The sequence below is a fragment of the Lissotriton vulgaris genome, chromosome 5 (genome assembly GCF_964263255.1).
Source record: "Lissotriton vulgaris chromosome 5, aLisVul1.2, whole genome shotgun sequence".
In the NCBI taxonomy this organism is placed as follows: Eukaryota; Metazoa; Chordata; class Amphibia; order Caudata; family Salamandridae; genus Lissotriton; species Lissotriton vulgaris.
This window is the reverse complement of record NC_141693.1, coordinates 64,894,743-64,912,794: the sequence shown is the minus strand read 5'-3', so window position 1 is coordinate 64,912,794 and position 18,052 is coordinate 64,894,743. Positions and strand designations below refer to the sequence as shown.

The 18,052-nt window shown below is 48.1% G+C and overlaps 1 protein-coding gene across 1 annotated transcript in view; it reads left to right on the top strand.

Annotated features, from left to right (window-relative positions):
- The first annotated feature begins 15,135 nt into the window (after positions 1-15,135).
- LOC147710180 (E3 ubiquitin-protein ligase TRIM39-like) overlaps positions 15,136-18,052 on the top strand; it is a 164,295-nt gene continuing 161,378 nt past the window's right edge. The window contains exon 1 of the mRNA XM_086919325.1: positions 15,136-15,549. Coding sequence (XP_086775451.1) covers positions 15,136-15,549 — 414 coding nt within the window. The remainder of the gene's footprint in view (positions 15,550-18,052) is intronic.

Here is an 18,052-nt window from a genome sequence, read left to right as displayed (position 1 = left end):
TGCAGAGTAGAGTGGTGCAGAGTAGAGTGGTGCAGAGTAGGGTGGCACAGAGTAGGGTGGCGCAGAGTAGAGTGGTACAGAGTGAGTAGAGTGGTGCAGAGTGAGTAGAGTGGTGCAGAGTGAGTAGAGTGGTGCAGAGTAGAGTGGTGCAGAGTAGAGTGGTACAGAGTGAGTAGAGTGGTGCAGAGTAGATTGCTACAGAGTGAGTAGAGTGGTGCAGAGTAGGGTGGTACAGAGTAGGGTGGTGCAGAGTAGAGTGGTACAGAGTGAGTAGAGTGGTGCAGAGTGAGTAGAGTGGTGTAGAGTAGAGTGGTGCAGAGTAGAGTGGTACAGAGTGAGTAGAGTGGTGCAGAGGAGAGTGGTACAGAGTGAGTAGAGTGGTACAGAGTAGGGTGGTACAGAGTAGGGTGGTACAGCGTAGAGTGGTACAGAGTGAGTAGATTGGTACAGCGTAGAGTGGTACAGAGTGAGTAGATTGGTACAGAGTAGAGTGGCACAGAGTGCAGCAAAGTAAAGTGGTGCAGAGTACAGTATAGTGCAGTGGAGTAGAAAGGCATGAGACAGAGTAGAGTGGTGTAAACTTCAGTGGTGTAGAGTGCAGTGTTACAGAGAAGAATTCAGTGCAGTAGAGTGCAGTGCATTGGCATAGTGCTGCAGAGTATAGTGGCGTAGAGAGCAGTAGCATAGAATTCAGCAGAGTACAATGCAGCGTTGTCGATTGCAGTGGAGCAGATTAGAGTGGTACATATTAGAGTCCAGGGGTAGAGTGCAGAGAGTTCATTGGCATAGAGTGCTGCAGAGTGCAGTAGAGTGCTGCAGAACGGAGTGCTGCAGAGCAGTTTAGAGTGCTGCAGAGCGGAGTGCTGCAGAGCGGAGTGGCCTAATATGCAGTGGCATAAAGTGCTTTGGCATAGAATGCAGTACTGCAGAGTGTTGGCGTAAAGCAGGTTGGAGAGCAGTGGCGTAAAGTACAGTAGTGGCGTAGAGTAAAGTGGTTTAGAGTGTAGTAGTGCAGAGTAGATTAGAGTGGTGTACAGTGGATTAGTGTAAGGTGCAGGGGCATAGAGTAGAGTGGAACAGAGTAGAGGGGTACAGAGTAGAGTGGTACAGAGCGAGTTGAGTGGTACAGAGTAGTGTGGTACAGAGTAGAGGGGAGTGGTACAGAGTGAGTTGAGTGGTACAGAGTGAGTTGAGTGGTACAGAGTGAGTTGAGTGGTACAGAGGGAGTTTAGTGGTACAGAGTAGAGGAGAGTGGTACAGAGTGAGTTGAGTGGTACAGAGTGAGTTGAGTGGTACAGAGTGAGTTGAGTGGTACAGAGTGAGTTGAGTGGTACAGAGTAGAGGAGAGTGGTACAGAGTAGAGGAGAGTGGTACAGAGTAGAGTAGAGTGGTACAGAGTAGTATAGTGTGGTACAGAGTAGAGTGGAGTGGTACAGAGTAGTATAGTGTGGTACAGAGTAGAGTGGAGTGGTACAGAGTAGCATAGTGTGGTACAGAGTAGAGTAGAGTGGTACAGAGTAGTATAGTGTGGTACAGAGTAGAGTGGAGTGGTACAGAGTAGTATAGTGTGGTACAGAGTAGAGTAGGTGTGGTACAGAGTAGAGTGGTGCAGAGTAGAGTGGTACAGAGTGAGTAGTGTGGTACAGAGTAGTGGTACACAGTAGAGTGTACAGAGTAGAGTGGTACAGAGAAGTATAGTGTGGTACAGAGTAGAGTGTACAGAGTAGAGTGGTACAGTGTAGAGTAGAGTGGTACAGAGTAGAGTGGTCTAGAGTGGTACAGAGTAGAGTGGTCTAGAGTGGTACAGAGTAGCGTGCATTGGCTTGGAGTATTTTCAAAGAGTTCTGTGGTACAGAGTAGAGTGGCACAGAGTGAGTAGAGTGGCACAGAGTAGAGTGGTACAGAGTGAGTAGAGTGGTACAGAGTGAGTAGAGTGGTACAGAGTAGAGTGGTATAGAGTGAGTAGAGTGGTGCAGAGTAGAGTGGTACAGAGTGAGTAGAGTTGCACAGAGTAGAGTGGTACAGAGTGAGTAGAGTGGTACAGAGTGAGTAGAGTGGTACAGAGTCGAGTAGAGTGGCACAGAGTGAGTAGAGTGGCACAGAGTAGAGTGGTACAGAGTGAATAGAGTGGTACAGAGTAGAGTGGTGCAGAGTAGAGTGGTACAGAGTGAGTAGAGTGGCACAGAGTAGAGTGGTGCAGAGTAGAGTGGTACAGAGCAGTATAGAGTGGTACAGAGTGAATAGAGTGGTACAGAGTAGAGTGGTGCAGAGTAGAGTGGTACAGAGTGAGTAGAGTGGTACAGAGTAGAGTGGTGCAGAGTAGAGTGGTACAGAGTTGGTAGGGTGGTACAGAGTAGAGTGGTACAGAGTGTGTAGAGTGGTACAGAGTAGAGTGGTGCAGAGTAGAGTGGTGCAGAGTAGAAGGGTACAGAGTAGAGTGGTGCAGAGTAGAAGGGTACAGAGTAGAGTGGTACAGAGTGTGTAGAGTGGTACAGAGTAGAGTGGTGCAGAGTAGAGTGATGCAGGGTAGAGTGGTGCAGAGTAGAGTGGTTCAGAGTAGAGTGGTGCAGAGTAGAGTGGTGCAGGGTAGAGTGGTGCAGGGTAGAGTGGTGCAGGGTAGAGTGGTGCAGGGTAGAGTGGTGCAGGGTAGAGTGGTGCAGGGTAGAGTGGTGAAGAGTAGAGTGGTGCAGGGTAGAGTGGTGCAGGGTAGAGTGGTGCAGGGTAGAGTAGTGCAAGGTAGAGTGGTGCAGAGTAGAGTTTTGCAGAACAGAGTGGTGCAGGTTGAGTGGTGCTGGGTAGAGTGGTGCAGGGTAGAGTGGTGCAGGGTAGAGTGGTGCAGGGTAGAGTGGTGCAGGGTAGAGTGGTGCAGAGTGAGTAGAGTAGTGCAGAGAAGAGTAGTGCAGAGTAGAGTGGTGCAGAGTAGAGTGGTGCAGTGTAGAGTGGTGCAGAGTAGAGTGGAGCAGAGCAGAGTAGTGTGGTGGTGGGTAGAGTGGTGCAGGGTAGAGAGGTGCAGGGTAGAGAGGTGCAGGGTAGAGTGGTGCAGGGTAGAGTGGTGCAGGGTAGAGTGGTGCAGGGTAGAGTGGTGCAGGGTAGAGTGGTGCAGGGTAGAGTGGTGCAGGGTAGAGTGGTGCAGAGTAGAATGGTGCGCAGGGTAGAGTAGTGAAGAGTAGAGTGGTGAAGAGTAGAGTGGTGCAGGGTAGAGTGGTGCAAGGTAGAGTGGTGCAGAGTGAGTAGAGCAGTGCAGAGTAGAGTGGTGCAGGGTGGAGTGGTGCAGGGTAGAGTGGTGCAGGGTAGAGTGGTACAGAGTCGAGTGGTGCAGAGTAGAGTGGTGCAGAGTAGAGTGGTGCAGAGTAGAGTGGTGCAGAGTAGAGTGGTGCAGAGTAGAGTGGTACAGAGTAGAGTGGTACAGAGTAGAGTGGTGCAGAGTAGAGTGGTGCAGAGTAGAGAGGTACAGGCCAGAGAGGTACAGGCTAGAGTGGAGCAGAGTAGAGTGGAGCAGAGCAGAGTAGAGTGGTGCAGAGAAGAGTGGTGGTGGGTAGAGTGGTGCAGGGTAGAGAGGTGCAGGGTAGAGTGGTGCAGAGTAGAATGGTGCAGAGTAGAGTGGTGCAGAGTAGAGTGGTGCAGAGTAAAGTGGTGCAGAGTGGAGTGGAGCAGAGTAGAGTGGTGCAGAGTAAAGTGGTGCAGAGTGGAGTGGTACAGAGTGGAGTGGTGCAGAGTAGAGTGGTGCAGAGTAGAGTGGTGCAGAGTAGAGTGGTGCAGAGTAGAGTGGTGCAGAGTAGAGTGGTGCAGAGTAGAGTGGTGCAGAGTAGAGTGGTGCAGAGTAGAGTGGTGCAGAGTAGAGTGGTGCAGAGTAGAGTGGTGCAGAGTAGAGTGGTACAGAGTAGAGTGGTGCAGAGTAGAGTGGTGCAGAGTAGAGTGGTGCAGAGTAGAGTGGTACAGAGTAGAGTGGTGCAGGGTAGAGAGGTGCAGGGTAGAGTGGTGCAGAATAGAGTGGAGCAGAGTAGAGTGGAGCAGAGTAGAGTGGAGCAGAGTAGAGTGGAGCAGAGTAGAGTGGTGCAGAGTTGAGTGGTGCAGAGTTGAGTTGTGCAGAGTTGAGTGGTGCAGAGTTGAGTGGTGCAGGGTAGAGTGGTGCAGAGTTGAGTGGTGCAGAGTTGAGTTGTGCAGAGTTGAGTGGTGCAGGGTAGAGTGGTGCAGAGTAGAGTGGTGGAGAGTAGAGTGGTGCAGAGTAAAGTGGTGCAGAGTGGAGTGGAGCAGGGTGGAGTGGATCAGAGTAGAGTGGAGCAGAGTAGAATGGAGCAGAGTAGAGTGATGCAGAGTTGAGTGGTGCAGAGTAGAGTGGTGCAGAGTAGAGTGGTGCAGAGTAGATTGGTGGAGAGTAGAGTGGTGCAGAGTAGAGTGGTACAGAGTGAGTAGATTGGTACAGAGTAGAGTGGTGCAGAGTAGAGTGGTCCAGGGTGAGTAGAGTGATGCAGAGTAGAGTGGTGCAGAGTAGAGTGGTGGTGGGTAGAGTGGTGCAGGGTAGAGAGGTGCAGAGTAGAGTGGTACAGAGTGAGTAGAGTGGAGCAGAGTAGAGTGGAGCAGAGTAGAGTGGAGCAGAGTAGAGTGGTGCAGAGTTGAGTGGTGCAGAGTAGAGGGTGCAGAGTTGAGTGGTGCAGAGTAGAGTGGTGCAGAGTAGAGGGTGCAGAGTTGAGTGGTGCAGAGTAGAGTGGTACAGAGGAGAGAGGTGCAGGGTAGATTGGTGGAGAGTAGAGTGGTGCAGAGTGGAGTGGTACAGAGTAGTGTGCATTGGCTTGATGTATTTTCACAGGGTGCAGTGTTATAGTGTAGAGTGGCCTACACTGGAATAAAGTGCAGTGGTGAAGATTGACTGGCGTAGAGTGGTGCAGAATAGATAGCGGTGGAGTGCAGTGGTGTGGAGTGGTGCATAGTAGAGTGGAGTATGTATGGTGTGGTAGAACACTGCCATTACAGACAACCCATTTTCAACTGAAATGATGATTACATTAGCACACATACAGTTTTACTAATGAAAGTAAACAGTTTATAATTACTTTCAGTGTTCATTTAAATGTTGCTGTGTTAGAAGAAAAAGCTGTTCCTACCCTGAGTATCCAGCAAGATTGTCAAATAAATCCTCTCACTTTGAAGTCAGGGAAAGAAAAGTAAACACCAAGCTCCCAAGGAAGACAGAGTCTGACCTTTGACCTCTATCTTTAAATGCAGAGAAAATGTGACAAGATAAACACAAAACACACAGGCCTGTTTACAGAAAGGAGAGAAGAATGCAAGGAACAGTAGTGGAAGAATGCTTTACTCCTTGGGAGGGACAAACCCATTCTGGGCAGCCGAAGACAAATCAAGGCAGCAAATAGAAAGCCAGAAAATGTGAGTTACAAAACACAAAGCCAATGGTAAGCAACGGGCAGGATGCATTCCAAGGGAAACGTTCTGAATGTCCCCAAGAGGTCTTTAGCAAACCACATCGAACAAAAAAGGTTATGTAAAATGAAATGGGGTCAAACCTGATTTGGGATTCACCCCCCCCTTTTTTTTTACCGCTTTGATCAAACACAGCAAAACTTTCCACCCTCCGCCAAAGTAACAGAGGCAATAGGCCTAGACAATTTTGCAAGAATTCGTTATATGGGTGCAAAGTTATTAAGGGGAAAAATCTGACTAGCTCTAACGCTAACTACAGAAACGCGACCACACACATATATATATATATATATATATATATATATATTCATATTCACAAATTTAAAAAAACAGTGGCGTTATAGTTAGGTGACATTTTCAGTGACAGCGTAACGTTTTAAACAAAAAAGAAGAGGAAACATAATGAAGTATAGCTCTCGGGTAACTAAAACGCATGCCCTAAAGTAACTACAATTTGCGCACTCGCCTTGCACATTACCTCACATATTACACAATTCATGACATGTTCCAGGACGCCATTGATGACATCACTGCAACACCTGAAATCACCAACTATTTTGGCTTTTTGTCCCCTGACACAGTTTAGAATCAGCAACAATCATTAGTTTTCTTTTATGCAATGTTGCATTTGTTCAGTATCTACAAAAAGCTGCAAAGCCAACACATCAGCTAATGCTTAGGAAGTGCGAGTCCTATCGGCTCCAGCCCACCCTCGCTCACCTACCCCATCTTTAGTCTTTTTTCCATCCCTCTCCTATTACTTTCTCTTCTTCCCTCTGCAACATTAGATTTATCTTCAATTCATCCTTTTTCCTCAGATTGCTGCTGTCATATCCACTTCTTTTCAGTTGTTCAACATTTACCTTTTCTCTTCTATGAAACGACTTATTTTCTTCATTTAACTATTGTTTATCTTGTATGAGGTACTGTCTAAATACATCACTACTCTCCTGAAGTTTATTCAGAACACTGGCTGCCTTGTGCCTTCTGTTCCACCCTTTTCTTCACCTTATCTATAACAATCACTCCACTTTTTCTTTAGTTACAAATGTTGTTTTCTGAAGGAAGTTGGCTCTCTATATAGTGTACTAAAAGAAGTTCACTGTGCAGAGTTCAGTGAACTTCCAAATGGTAAAAGCAGGCAAAAGCGAATTATTCTAATGCTTTTTTGTGGTAGTGTGGACAAGCGGTGAGGCTTATCAGAGGGTAGTGCTAAGCATTGGTGGCACTCCACAGAGGCAGTAAATGAGACACACGCAAAAGAATGAATCTGAGACCAATTTATAAAAATAATATCGGTTTTATTGAGTTTTTACTAGCAAGAGCTCAGTTCTAAGGTAAGTACTTTCAGGATTATGATTTTTGAAAGTTCGGAAAATATATCACATTTATGTGCAATTACGCACCATAGGAAGTAATGGGGGAAAAACAGAAAAATGCATTGAAATTCAGGCAATGCTTTCACGAACTTCACAATCACATTTTAAATCGATGTCAGGGCTAGGTCCAAAGTTACAGCTGTAGAAATTCGGGAGGGTCCCCAATCAAGCGGGAGCAGAGTGCTGAAGGTCTTGGAAACTGGTGAGCAAAGGCGAAGGGGTCCACTTGGAAACGCACTGCACAGGTGGACTTACAGTTGCGTCCCAGAGGGCTCCTTTGCGGGAGGAGGTCGCAAGGGCCTGGGGACCACAGGAGCACAGCGGGTTAATCAATACCGGGGCCAGGTGCAGAGTGAACAGGTCAACTGTGAGTCGTGTGTCTTTAGGTCTTCACGGTCAAGAGCAGGCAACTTGGTGAGGAGACATATCTGACCCTCTGAGCTGTTGTTCCTCTTCTTGCTTCGGCTCTGTGTCGAGATCGTTGAGGAGCAGCAAGTTGACAAGCCAGAATTCACAGGATCTGGGCCTGTGGTGTGCAGGGGAATTATATCTTCACTCCAAGGAAGATTATTGCTAATTTCTTGAAGGCTGGTAGGTGCCTCTGGGTTCTTTGAGTCCTCTCCGGTTTGAGAACAACACAGCAGCGATTGTTGAGCCCTTGGAGCAGTTGGTAGGGTTTGCACCGTTTTCTTGTGCAGCGGGGCTTTAGTTCTCGGGCAGCGGGTCTTCTTTGTCCTGGTCTTCTCTTGTTGTCGAATCTGATGTTCAGGTGTCGGGAGCCACCTAAATACTGAATTTAGGGGCGTAAGAAGGGGAGACAGGTAACAGCCAATAGAATATCCACCTTTAGGGGTCTCCACCCTTTAAAGACCCCCTCCTATGGGAAGAAGCATTACCCTAGCCCTTATAGGTTGTTTTTCCATCATTCCAGAATGGTGAATTTTCAGGAGAGGGGTTCACTTTGCCTGCCCCACCCCATGAGGTCAGAAACATGTCTGGTTGTGGCAAACCGTTGAAAACAAGTCAGGAACCACATCAGTGCTTGGTAGGTTTTAAGGGGACCCTCTAAAAGGGTCTCCTGTGTGAATTTATTAGTAAATCCCTAACTGGCATCAGTGATAATTTATTAAGACAAGATGTTTAGTGCCAAACATCTTAGAAATCAGTGAAGCCATCATGGAGCTGGGAAACCCGAGTTGACAAGTATTCAGCTCATGCACCTTCATGGCGTCCCTGTTCACTTACAACATCACAGAATGGACTGAGCATTGTAGGGGCATGTCTGCTCATGCTGATATGTCCTCACATAGGATATAGTGCACCCTGCTTTAGGGCTAAAGGCCTGTAGTAGGGGTGACTTACCTATATCTTATGCAGTGTGTGGAGGGCATTGCACACAGGGCTGTGTGTCATGTCAACTCTTTGGTTTGCTCTGCACCACGACACGCAGCCTGCAATAGCAGAGTGCATAGCCTTGGAGAGGGGTCGCTGGGGTGGCACAACCGGTGCTGCAGCCCTAGTGGACCCTCTTCAGTACCCATGACCTAGGTACCAGGGGTAAAACTTATTAAGGGCTCACAGGGGTAGCTGAAGTTGTTCCACTTTGTGTACAGTGTTTTGGGAAGGAAAAAAAGCACCAATTCTGCGATAGGCAGTGCTGGCTTTAGCGCAGTGCAGCCAATGCTGTCGCACCCCGCCCTGAGCTTGGGGCGCTGTGTTTAGAATTAGGATATGGGTTTAAAAGCCCCTGCTGCCGAGTCCCTTGTGTGTCCAGCAGGTTGCAGGCTGTAATAAAAATGTGAAGATAACTCTTGCGATTAATGTTCCTGCCTGAGGAAGATTGGAGTTTTCTCCTGTGACAGTTTTGACTCATCATAAAGTAGAAGAGAAGGTTAATGTGCTTGCTGCAAAGAATGTATACTATGCAGATCACAGAATTATATTTTATGAGGATAGCTCAGTGGGTTACTGCTTTTGTCACATAGATCCTTTTGTTATTTGCATTTCATAAGTTACAATTCAGTGAAGCCATCATGGAGCTAGGAAACCCGCGTTGACAAGTATTCAGCTCATGCACCTTCATGGCGTCCCTGTTCACTTACAACATCACAGACTGGACTGGACATTGTAGGGGCATATCTGCACAGTGAGTTATGAACCATCATGAAAGAGCCGCATGCAAACAGCCAGATAGAGCGGTTTCTTTTTCCCTGTCTTTCATTATCCTAATGTCGCCAAAATGGGTTAGTCTGGGTAGAAATACATTCTTATTAGTAAGCCAACCTCAGCCACTGAGGGAGGTTTTAAACACTGAGTTTGTGCTTCTCCAGACCAAACTCTCATACAATACACTGCCTACTAGTACGGATGACGTGAATCCTATGCCTTGTAATCCTCTTTGTCTTATGTAACATTTCCTATAGAATGATTTACACATGTATGATTCATGGTCTTTATATAATGTGTGTGGGATGTAAAGTGCTCTGAGACCTACATGGTATGAGTAGCGCTATAAACAAATAAAATGTATGTGAGTGAAGGGCTAGGGAGAGATCTAGGGGCACTGTTGGAGGGTAGGAGTGAGAGAATGCGTGGAGAAGGAGGTCATGGGAGGGGGTCCCAGCAAGGATTGTCACACCGGACGTAATCAGCACTCAAGCTGGTCCTAGAGACAGGGTTAGTAAGTTTTATATAAATGCAATTTCAATACAACACAGTACTAGGCCTACACTATGAGCCCCTTCCCTAACTGTTCAATGCCTCTTTTCAACCCCTTTCTCCTACCCGCAAGAAAATATTGTCTTCTGTAGTTTGGACGTTATGCTGCTCCCCATACTGTCACTACTACATGTTACCTTGAAACTATTCTCCTGCTTGCTTATGGTGGTTTTTACTTGGTTAATTATTCTGCACTTGTTTATTCTACACTGTGCCTAGAAGCTGGACTATGGACACTTGTTTCTACATGACAAATAATAAACAAGTATTGGTAAAACCAAGATCTCTGGAATTAGCCACCAGCCTTCTGGCAATTGTTTGTTTTGCTTTGCTATGGTTACTGTAAAACTTTATTGTTTGGAATATGTCAGGTCTTCAAAAGTCTAAAACAAATATTGAATGCATGATGAAGAAAAATGTGAATGACACCAACCACAGACTAATGGAGGAAGTATGGACGAAACCCAGTAACTAACTATGTTATACACATAATTTTAGTAAAATCAAAAGGTCTTGGCTAACACAGATCTAAAAAGGTCAATCAGCGTGACATTGGCTGCTAGCCTCTTTCCTTTGAGAAAGAAAGGGGAGAAAGAAAATAAAATAAAAAAAAGAAAGCAGGCAAGAAAGAAGGTGTTGGGTCGGAAACATCCTCTGCATGGCAGAGACGTGCACCTGTGCACTGAGGGCTCAACTGCACTGTTGTCTGGATTCCTGATGCTGATTTTGTTTTGTCTTAGACAAACACGGATCATGCGTGTGCACCATGATATAGGACTGGCTCATGGAGTGTGGTCTTGTTGGACTGGGAGGGGCGCCCTCATAATGGTGGAAGGCTACGGCCTTCACCAGGAGTGAAGCAGCACCAGCACAGTAGTGGCAGCACACAGTGTAGTGATCAGTAGTAGGGAACAGGACCTTCTTACCCTGTGTCACTGGAGTGAGGCCTACAGGCTCACTCACCTGTTTAAAAGTTCTGCTACTGGGTGCTTAACTCATCCTTTGCTTAAATCAGGTAGATGTGGAGTGCTGCGTGGTGCAGGAGTAGTGACTTCGCTGGGTGTATGTGTGCCTGGGAAGGGTACTTTACAGGCATGGAGAAGTACTGTGTAGGACATGTGAGATTAGTGCATGGCCTGAGTGTATGCATGCCTGTGAGGAATACATGACATGACAAGAAAGATGTAATGCTGCGCAGTGCGCGCTATGAAAGCTTGTACTGGTTGTAGAGGTCCGTGCATGAAGTGCAATACATGAAGTGCTGTGCAGGGCGCACATGGTGAGTGTGTGTGCCGGCAGCAAACTGGACACAGACTGTATTTGAGGTCAATCTAATTGCTCAATACGAATCTTAATAATCAAGAAATCTTGAGTAGAGAAAGCAAAAAAAATAACATTTGGGAGAATTTTATTTCTTAGGTTAACACGTGTTTCACGAAAACTCATTTAAGGAGCACAGAGGAATTTCACTTCACTCACGGTACGATGGCCGTATGCAATGGTAACGAGGGGCTGGTTCACAGACCCCCCGTTACCATTACATACGGCCGTCGTACCGTGAGTGAAGTGAAATTCATCTGCGCTCCGTATATGAGTTTTCAATATACATGAATATACTGTTCAATACTCAGGGGAATCTTCATTCCGATCATCACTGCACATAAAATATCTTTTCCACAGCCAGAGATTTAAATATTGCATTTTGTAATGTTAATATTTTGGCCCTGAAGAAGCAACAGGTGTCGTGAAACACATGATTGGCTATGAAATAAATTTCTCAGAAATTAAAAAACAAAAACTTTGCTTTCACTTCTCAAGATTTCTTGATTATTACGATTTGTATTGAGCAATTAGTTTGACCTCAAATACAGTCTGTGTTCAGTTTATTGCTTATACACGGCTGGAGGGAGTTGTCCTGTAAATATGTTTGAGGTCAGTGTTAAACTCTTAGAGAGCTTCCTTTCCACTCCCCCTCCTTGCGATAAGTATGTGTGCTGCCGGTGTGTTTGTGTTTGTAAATAGCACACCCTTGTTAAATATAGATAAGCTGCAGTATTGAACAGGTGCTCGTAGACTGAATGTGTGTACTGAATGTGTGTGTATGTGTAGTGGTACAATGCATGGAGGCACTAATGCTGGGCAGCAAGTGTGCTGTGAATGTACACTACGCAAGTGTGCCTGAAGTGGTACATTATATGGAGGACCTTGGGTTCCATTTTGGAAGCGCAGACCTGTCTGGAGAAGACACAAGGAGAGGAATCCCCCAGACAGATGTGTGTATTGCTTCATTCCTGTGAGGTGGGTGAGACACGCACTGGAAGGGAAAGGAAGCGACTCCCTTTACACTTCAAAGGATGCTCTTTGATTCGGTGAGAGATGAGACGGAAGGGGCCCGGACACATCCCAGGAAGAGAGTTGGGGCAGAAAAGGGACTCACAAAGAGAAGGGCTGGGGTTTGGGATTAACCTTTCGATGCACATATCACTCTGGGTGACATCCAGGTGTGAACTCTTGTCACTCCCATGAGTGGAGTTGTGGGACAATCCACTTCAAAGTCTTGCCTGCGGTTACAGACATGTGTCAAGAGGAAAGAAAAAAAAGAGAGGTGTGCACTTCAAAAGAAGCAGAACCCCAACATAAAACTACAAAGACTCAGACTCGAAATCCCATTTGGTGTCTGAAAAAGGACTATAAGAAGGGGAGGTTCGAGTCACCAAAAACTGGTCTTCTGCCAAGCAGCGGGCTGTGCGAGAGGGGAAGCTCTGCAAGTCGTCTGACCAGGACTAGGGGTCATGGCCTGCCGGTCTCCATGCTGGGTGAGGGGAGATCACCTCCCCTGGAGCACCATCGTCTGCCTGCTTGCCAAGACCAGTGTGCCGTGTCAGGAGGAGGAGAGTGTTGGAGGGTGCGAGGTCCAGTGGGGAGCGTGCGCGTGCATTCCCTTAGCGAGGTATGAGGCACCAATCGAGCCATAGCCCATGTGCAGTATCGCCTCTGCAATGTCAGTATGCCAAGAGAGGGGGCATCGTATCAGAAGCACTGTACACCAAGTCACACCTCCGCGGTCACACTGTATGCCAATGGGTCTCATAGTTGAACTGATTTTGGGCCAGGAGTGCCAGACTTGTGACTGCTGAAATTGGTCACTTCTTACGCTAGGAGGGGCCGCCGTAGTGAGGACGATCTCATAAGGAGAGTCTGCGCCCAGACCGTGAGTAAAGCAGAGCTGTCAGTATCACTTTGGTCAGGTGTTCGGGTCATTGCCTTGACCTAATCAATACTTCTGTGACCAGTGGGTCTAGCCGACACACACTGATCTAACCTGACGGATTCCCCGAGGATCACCAAGACACCGCCGAGCACTTCATACCCTCATTGAAGCCCCCGTTTGGAGCCAGAGGACCACCCCAGCCCCATCTACCCCTGCTAGGGGGCAGTGCAGTGTCTGCCAAGGAGGAGCAGGTCCAGTAACTGGAAAGAATTGGCAGCGCTGCGTGACAGAGAGAGACTGCGTCGCTAGGTGCCGCTACGTACACCGCGAGCAGCGCGTTTGCGTCATACATGATGCGGACTCTTGAGCTCCCCAGGAGAGGACACTCGCTGCACCATTGAGCATTGCCATAACGCCAGAGCGGGTAAGACTGGAACTGGGCCCTTGTGGCCCCGGGGGACTTGCTGCTAACGGTCCTGCAGCACCATGGACACTTTGACTAATTCCTCAAGAATCAAAGGTAAAACTGTTGAGTGCAACCTAATAGCTTGCATTACCAAGATGCAGTCACCAGTAAATGGGGAATAACCCCAAACAGATTACATGAAGGTGGGTGGGACAGGGATCTGCCTGACAACTACGCGAGCCCCGACCTCAAGTGGGCTTTAGTCATTGCTTCCGATTGTCATATACCTTTGCATGTGTAGCGTTAGCAATAAAATGCTTATTTTTCTATAAAAGTGAGTATTGGACTGGAGATTGATTTATTGCTCATACTGTGTGCACTTTGAGTCGTGTTCACTGACCTGTATCTACATCCCCCCAAGGGGGATGTAGTTCCCCCATCATTATCCCTTTCTCCAATCTTATCATTTTTTTCTCTGCATTTCTGTAATCCTTTTCCTCTCCTCCACTCATTCTCATCTATCTCCCACAGTTCTCTGCCCCAACTCCCCAAAGAGTAAACCAACAGGCTCTGGGCTTACCACTGTCTGAGTGGGTTCTAAAATCACTGCACTAGGTACAGGGCAGGCTCCCGCCTCTAGGCTGGTGTTACCAGGCAGCTGCACAATTGATCAATAGGCTATTATTCACGATATATTGTGTAAAGCTTCGAAACTTTACAGATTATAGGGACTGGAACAAATTAATTAGATTATTCTGTGAAAGATACTAAATATACGTTTGCATGCTAGGCTAAACCAACGCTAGAAATATACAAGCATTGGCATAGCCAATAGGTCTCGCCTTTGGGACCTTATAAGTGTTTAGCCATGCAACAGTTGATGCTGTTACACCAGGGATATTGTGCTGCATAAGTAGATACTTATAAGGTCCCAAAAGCGAGATCTATTGACTATGCCAATGCTTGTTATTATAGTCACTATTAGGTTTAAACCTCTGACCTTCAATGAACAGCTCCTTTTTGAGTACAAAAGTAACTAATATGAGCAGTGTAAATTGTGAATAGAAGGGAAATTGTATGGTGTTCAAATTAAAATAATATGCGCAGTTATAACCAGTAAAATATTTAGAAATAATTTTCCGAATTAAATATAGAATTGTTTTTGTACAAATGTCTTTTTGATCAAAGCCAATGGAATTACGGGATTTTGCACAAGTTAAATCGTGCCCATAATTATGGCTATGCCACATGTGCCACATAAAACTGTGCCTACCTCAAACAGATAAACAAGCATTTGCAATGCACAGGGTCTCGCATTGGTGAAAGTTAGAGATGTTAGAGGTGCAAAAGAGAACGCAGATCGCAGAATTGACAAGTTAAAAATAATGGAGGATGTTATACAAATCCCTATTTAGGTGACCGCTCCTGGCACTTTCAGAATCTAAGTACAAACCCAAACTGCTGGTATTTTAGCAGAAAAAGGAGGGAAACCTCGAGTCAGAGCACAGGCAGCAGAGGAGTCAGTTCTCTGCTCTGGGACTGTAACATGAACCCGGAAGTCCCGGCGCAGCCCGAGAGAGGCAGACGCACAGACACACCCACTGCACACAGAGGGGCAGACGCACAGACACACCCACTGCAGACAAAGAGGGACAGACGCACAGACACACCCACTGCAGACAAAGAGGGACAGACGCACAGACACACCCACTGCACACAGAGAGGGGCAGACGCACAGACACACCCACTGCACACAGAGGGACAGACGCACAGACACGCCCACTGCACACAGAGAGGGACAGACGCACAGACACACCCACTGCACACAGTGAGAGGCAGACGCACAGACACACCCACTGCACACAGAGAGGGACAGACGCACAGACACACCCACTGCACACAGAGAGGGACAGACGCACAGACACACCCACTTCATAAAGAGAGAAACTGAAACTTACCTTCACTTCCAGCATTTCTGCATCATGGCGGCAGCAGCTCAGCTCGGGAGCCTCAAGGAAGAGGCCACGTGTTCCATCTGTTTAGATTATTTTACCGATCCGGTGTCCATAGAGTGTGGACACAACTTCTGCCGCTCCTGCATCACTCAGAGCTGGGAGGGAAGAGATGGAAACTTCCCCTGTCCAGAGTGCAGGGAAATATCTTCTGGGAAAAACCTCCGACCCAACAGACTAGTGGGGAGCATGGTGGAAATTGCAAAACTGCTTCATCTGCCCCCCGTGAAGCCCCCAGAGGAGAATCTGTGCGAGAAACATGAAGAGAAACTATGGCTGTTCTGTGCAGAGGATCAGAGGATGATATGCTGGGTCTGCCGAGAGTCCAAGGAGCATAAAACTCACTCAGCAAGTCCCGTAGAGGAGGCTGCAGAGGAGTACAAGGTACGTCCGTGGGCCTTAAGGGATTTCAGAGTCACTCTTTGAGCCCCATTGAAGACCCTGCAGAGGAGCACACAGTGTGTGTGGGTGTTCTGGAACTACAAGTAAAGATTACAGGGTACTTCTATGGGCGTTCAGGGATCACAAAGCCGCTTGGTGAGCCACACCAGGGGGCAGTCGAAGAGCCCACGCTGTGTGTGAGAGTGTTCAGAGATCACAAGCCACTCTTTTTATAGGGTGGCCGGATGGTTCCATGTCACTGGGACAACGCATCTCCATTCCTGGATTTTGCTTTTACATATTATTTTCATCTGGTGTGTTGAAGCAATATGGTCAAGTAAAATGAACCAAGACTACAACTCCCAGAATGCACTGTTATGTTAAATCAAAAGTACAGAAATGGAAAAGTTGTGTCCTGGTGGTGTAGAGTCATCTGGTCGCCCTCCCTGTGTATGTCTTTGGGGAGGCTGCAGGTGGCCGCGGGTGTTCAGGGATTCAAAGGGCACCGGAGAGTCCATAGAGGAGGCGGCTGAAGAGCTCTAGGTATGTTTGTGGATGTTTATGGATCATAATGCACCCGGGGGGCCCCAAAGAGAAGTCTGTGCAAGGAGTGTATGTGGCTGTTCACGATTCACAAGTGAAGACAGTGTAAGTTCTACAGAGGAAGAAGCTGCAGAGGAGCACAAGGCATGTCTGAGGACGATCACAATTCCCAATTTAGGTGTATTAAGTGTCCTTGGAGGAGGCTGCTGAAAAATACAAGTTATGTTTGTTGGTGTTTAGGTATTGTAAGTAAATACACTCCATGAGGGCTTTATAAGAACCTGTAAAAGAGCACAAAGTGTGTCTGTCAGAGCGCTGGGACCATGGGCGGTATACTGTGAGCCACAGAGGCGGCTGCAGAGGATCAGAAGGGATGTGTGTGGGTGTTTTGGGACCTTGCACTATACTCAAAGGATTCAGTGTAGCACTGCAGTGTGAGTTGTCGGTGTCAGAAGACTTGATGAAACAATGCAGGGTGTGGCACACAGGCTCACATGGTCATTGAACACAGCAGAAGAGGTGCAGCGATGCAGGGTGTGGCACAGGAGCTCAGATGGGCATCAGACACAACTGATGATGCAGACGAAGAGCTGCAGCAATGCACTGTGACGCGAGGGCTTCGGCGCAAATGACTCCCCAGCAGTGCAGGGTTCATCAGATACACGGGGGAGTACGGGGTCCAGGCGCTAGACTTACATCATCATTGGGCACAGAGTGAAGATTTCCTGTAGCTCTGCTTGAATCTCGCCGGCTTTGGGGACCCCTCACAGGATAAAGGACCGTCGGGGGGGCTGCGATCACAGGCTCCTGGTCTTGGGAAGCTCAGAGTCTTTGACCTCCTCACCTCAAGGTGCTGAGCACTGGACTGGGTCTCTGGGTGATGAGGACAAGTGCTCTCCTCGCAGGCAGTCCACTTCCGGGGTCCTTTCTCAGAAGCAACATAGGTCCTTCCTGGGTCCTGGGGGTCCATCGCCTCCTGTAGAAGGGAGACGGCCATCATTCCCGTCTCTGGTCTTCAGCGTTCTCTTCAGTAGAGGTCCTTCCTGGGTCCTGGGGGTCCAGCGCCTCCTGTAGAAGGGAGACGGCCATCTTTCCCGTCTACAGTCTTCAGCGTTCTTTTCAGTAGAGGTCCTTCCTGGGTCCTGGGGGTCCAGCGCCTCATGTAGAAGGTGGGCGGCCATCATTCCCGTCTCTGGTCTTCAGCTTTCTCTTCAGTAGAGGTTTGTGTTCGTTCGCGTTCCTGGGGGTCCAGCGCCTCCTGTAGAAGGGAGGCAGCCATCATTCCTGTCTCTGGTCTTCAGCGTTCTCTTCAGTAGAGGTCCGTTCTCGTTCCTGGGGGCTAGCGCCTCCTGTAGAAGGGAGGCGGCCATCATTCCCGTCTCTGGTCTTCAGCGTTCTCTTCAGTAGAGGTCCGTTCTCGTTCCTGGGGGTCCAGCGCCTCCTGTAGAAGGGAGGCGGCCATCATTCCTGTCTCTGGTCTTCAGCGTTCTCTTCAGTAGAGGTCCGTTCTCGTTTCTGGGGGTCTAGCGCCTCCTGTAGAAGGGAGACGGCCATCATTCCCGTCTACAGTTTTCAGCGTTCTCTTCAGTGGAGGTCCTTCCTGGGTCCTGGGGGTCCAGCGCCTCCTGTAGAAGGGAGACGGCCATCATTCCCGTCTACAGTTTTCAGCGTTCTCTTCAGTAGAGGTCCTTCCTGGGTCCTGGGGGTCCAGCGCCTCCTGTAGAAGGGAGACGGCCATCATTCCCGTTTCTGGTCTTCAGCGTTCTCTTCAGTAGAGGTCCTTCCTCGGTCCTGGGGGCCCAGCGCCTCCTGTAGAAGGGAGACGGCCATCATTCCCGTCTCTGGTCTTCAGCGTTCTCTTCAGTAGAGGTCCTCGCTTGGTCCTGGGGTTCTAGCGCCTCCTGTAGAAGGGAGGCGGCCATCATTCCCGTCTCTGGTCTTCAGCGTTCTCTTCAGTAGAGGC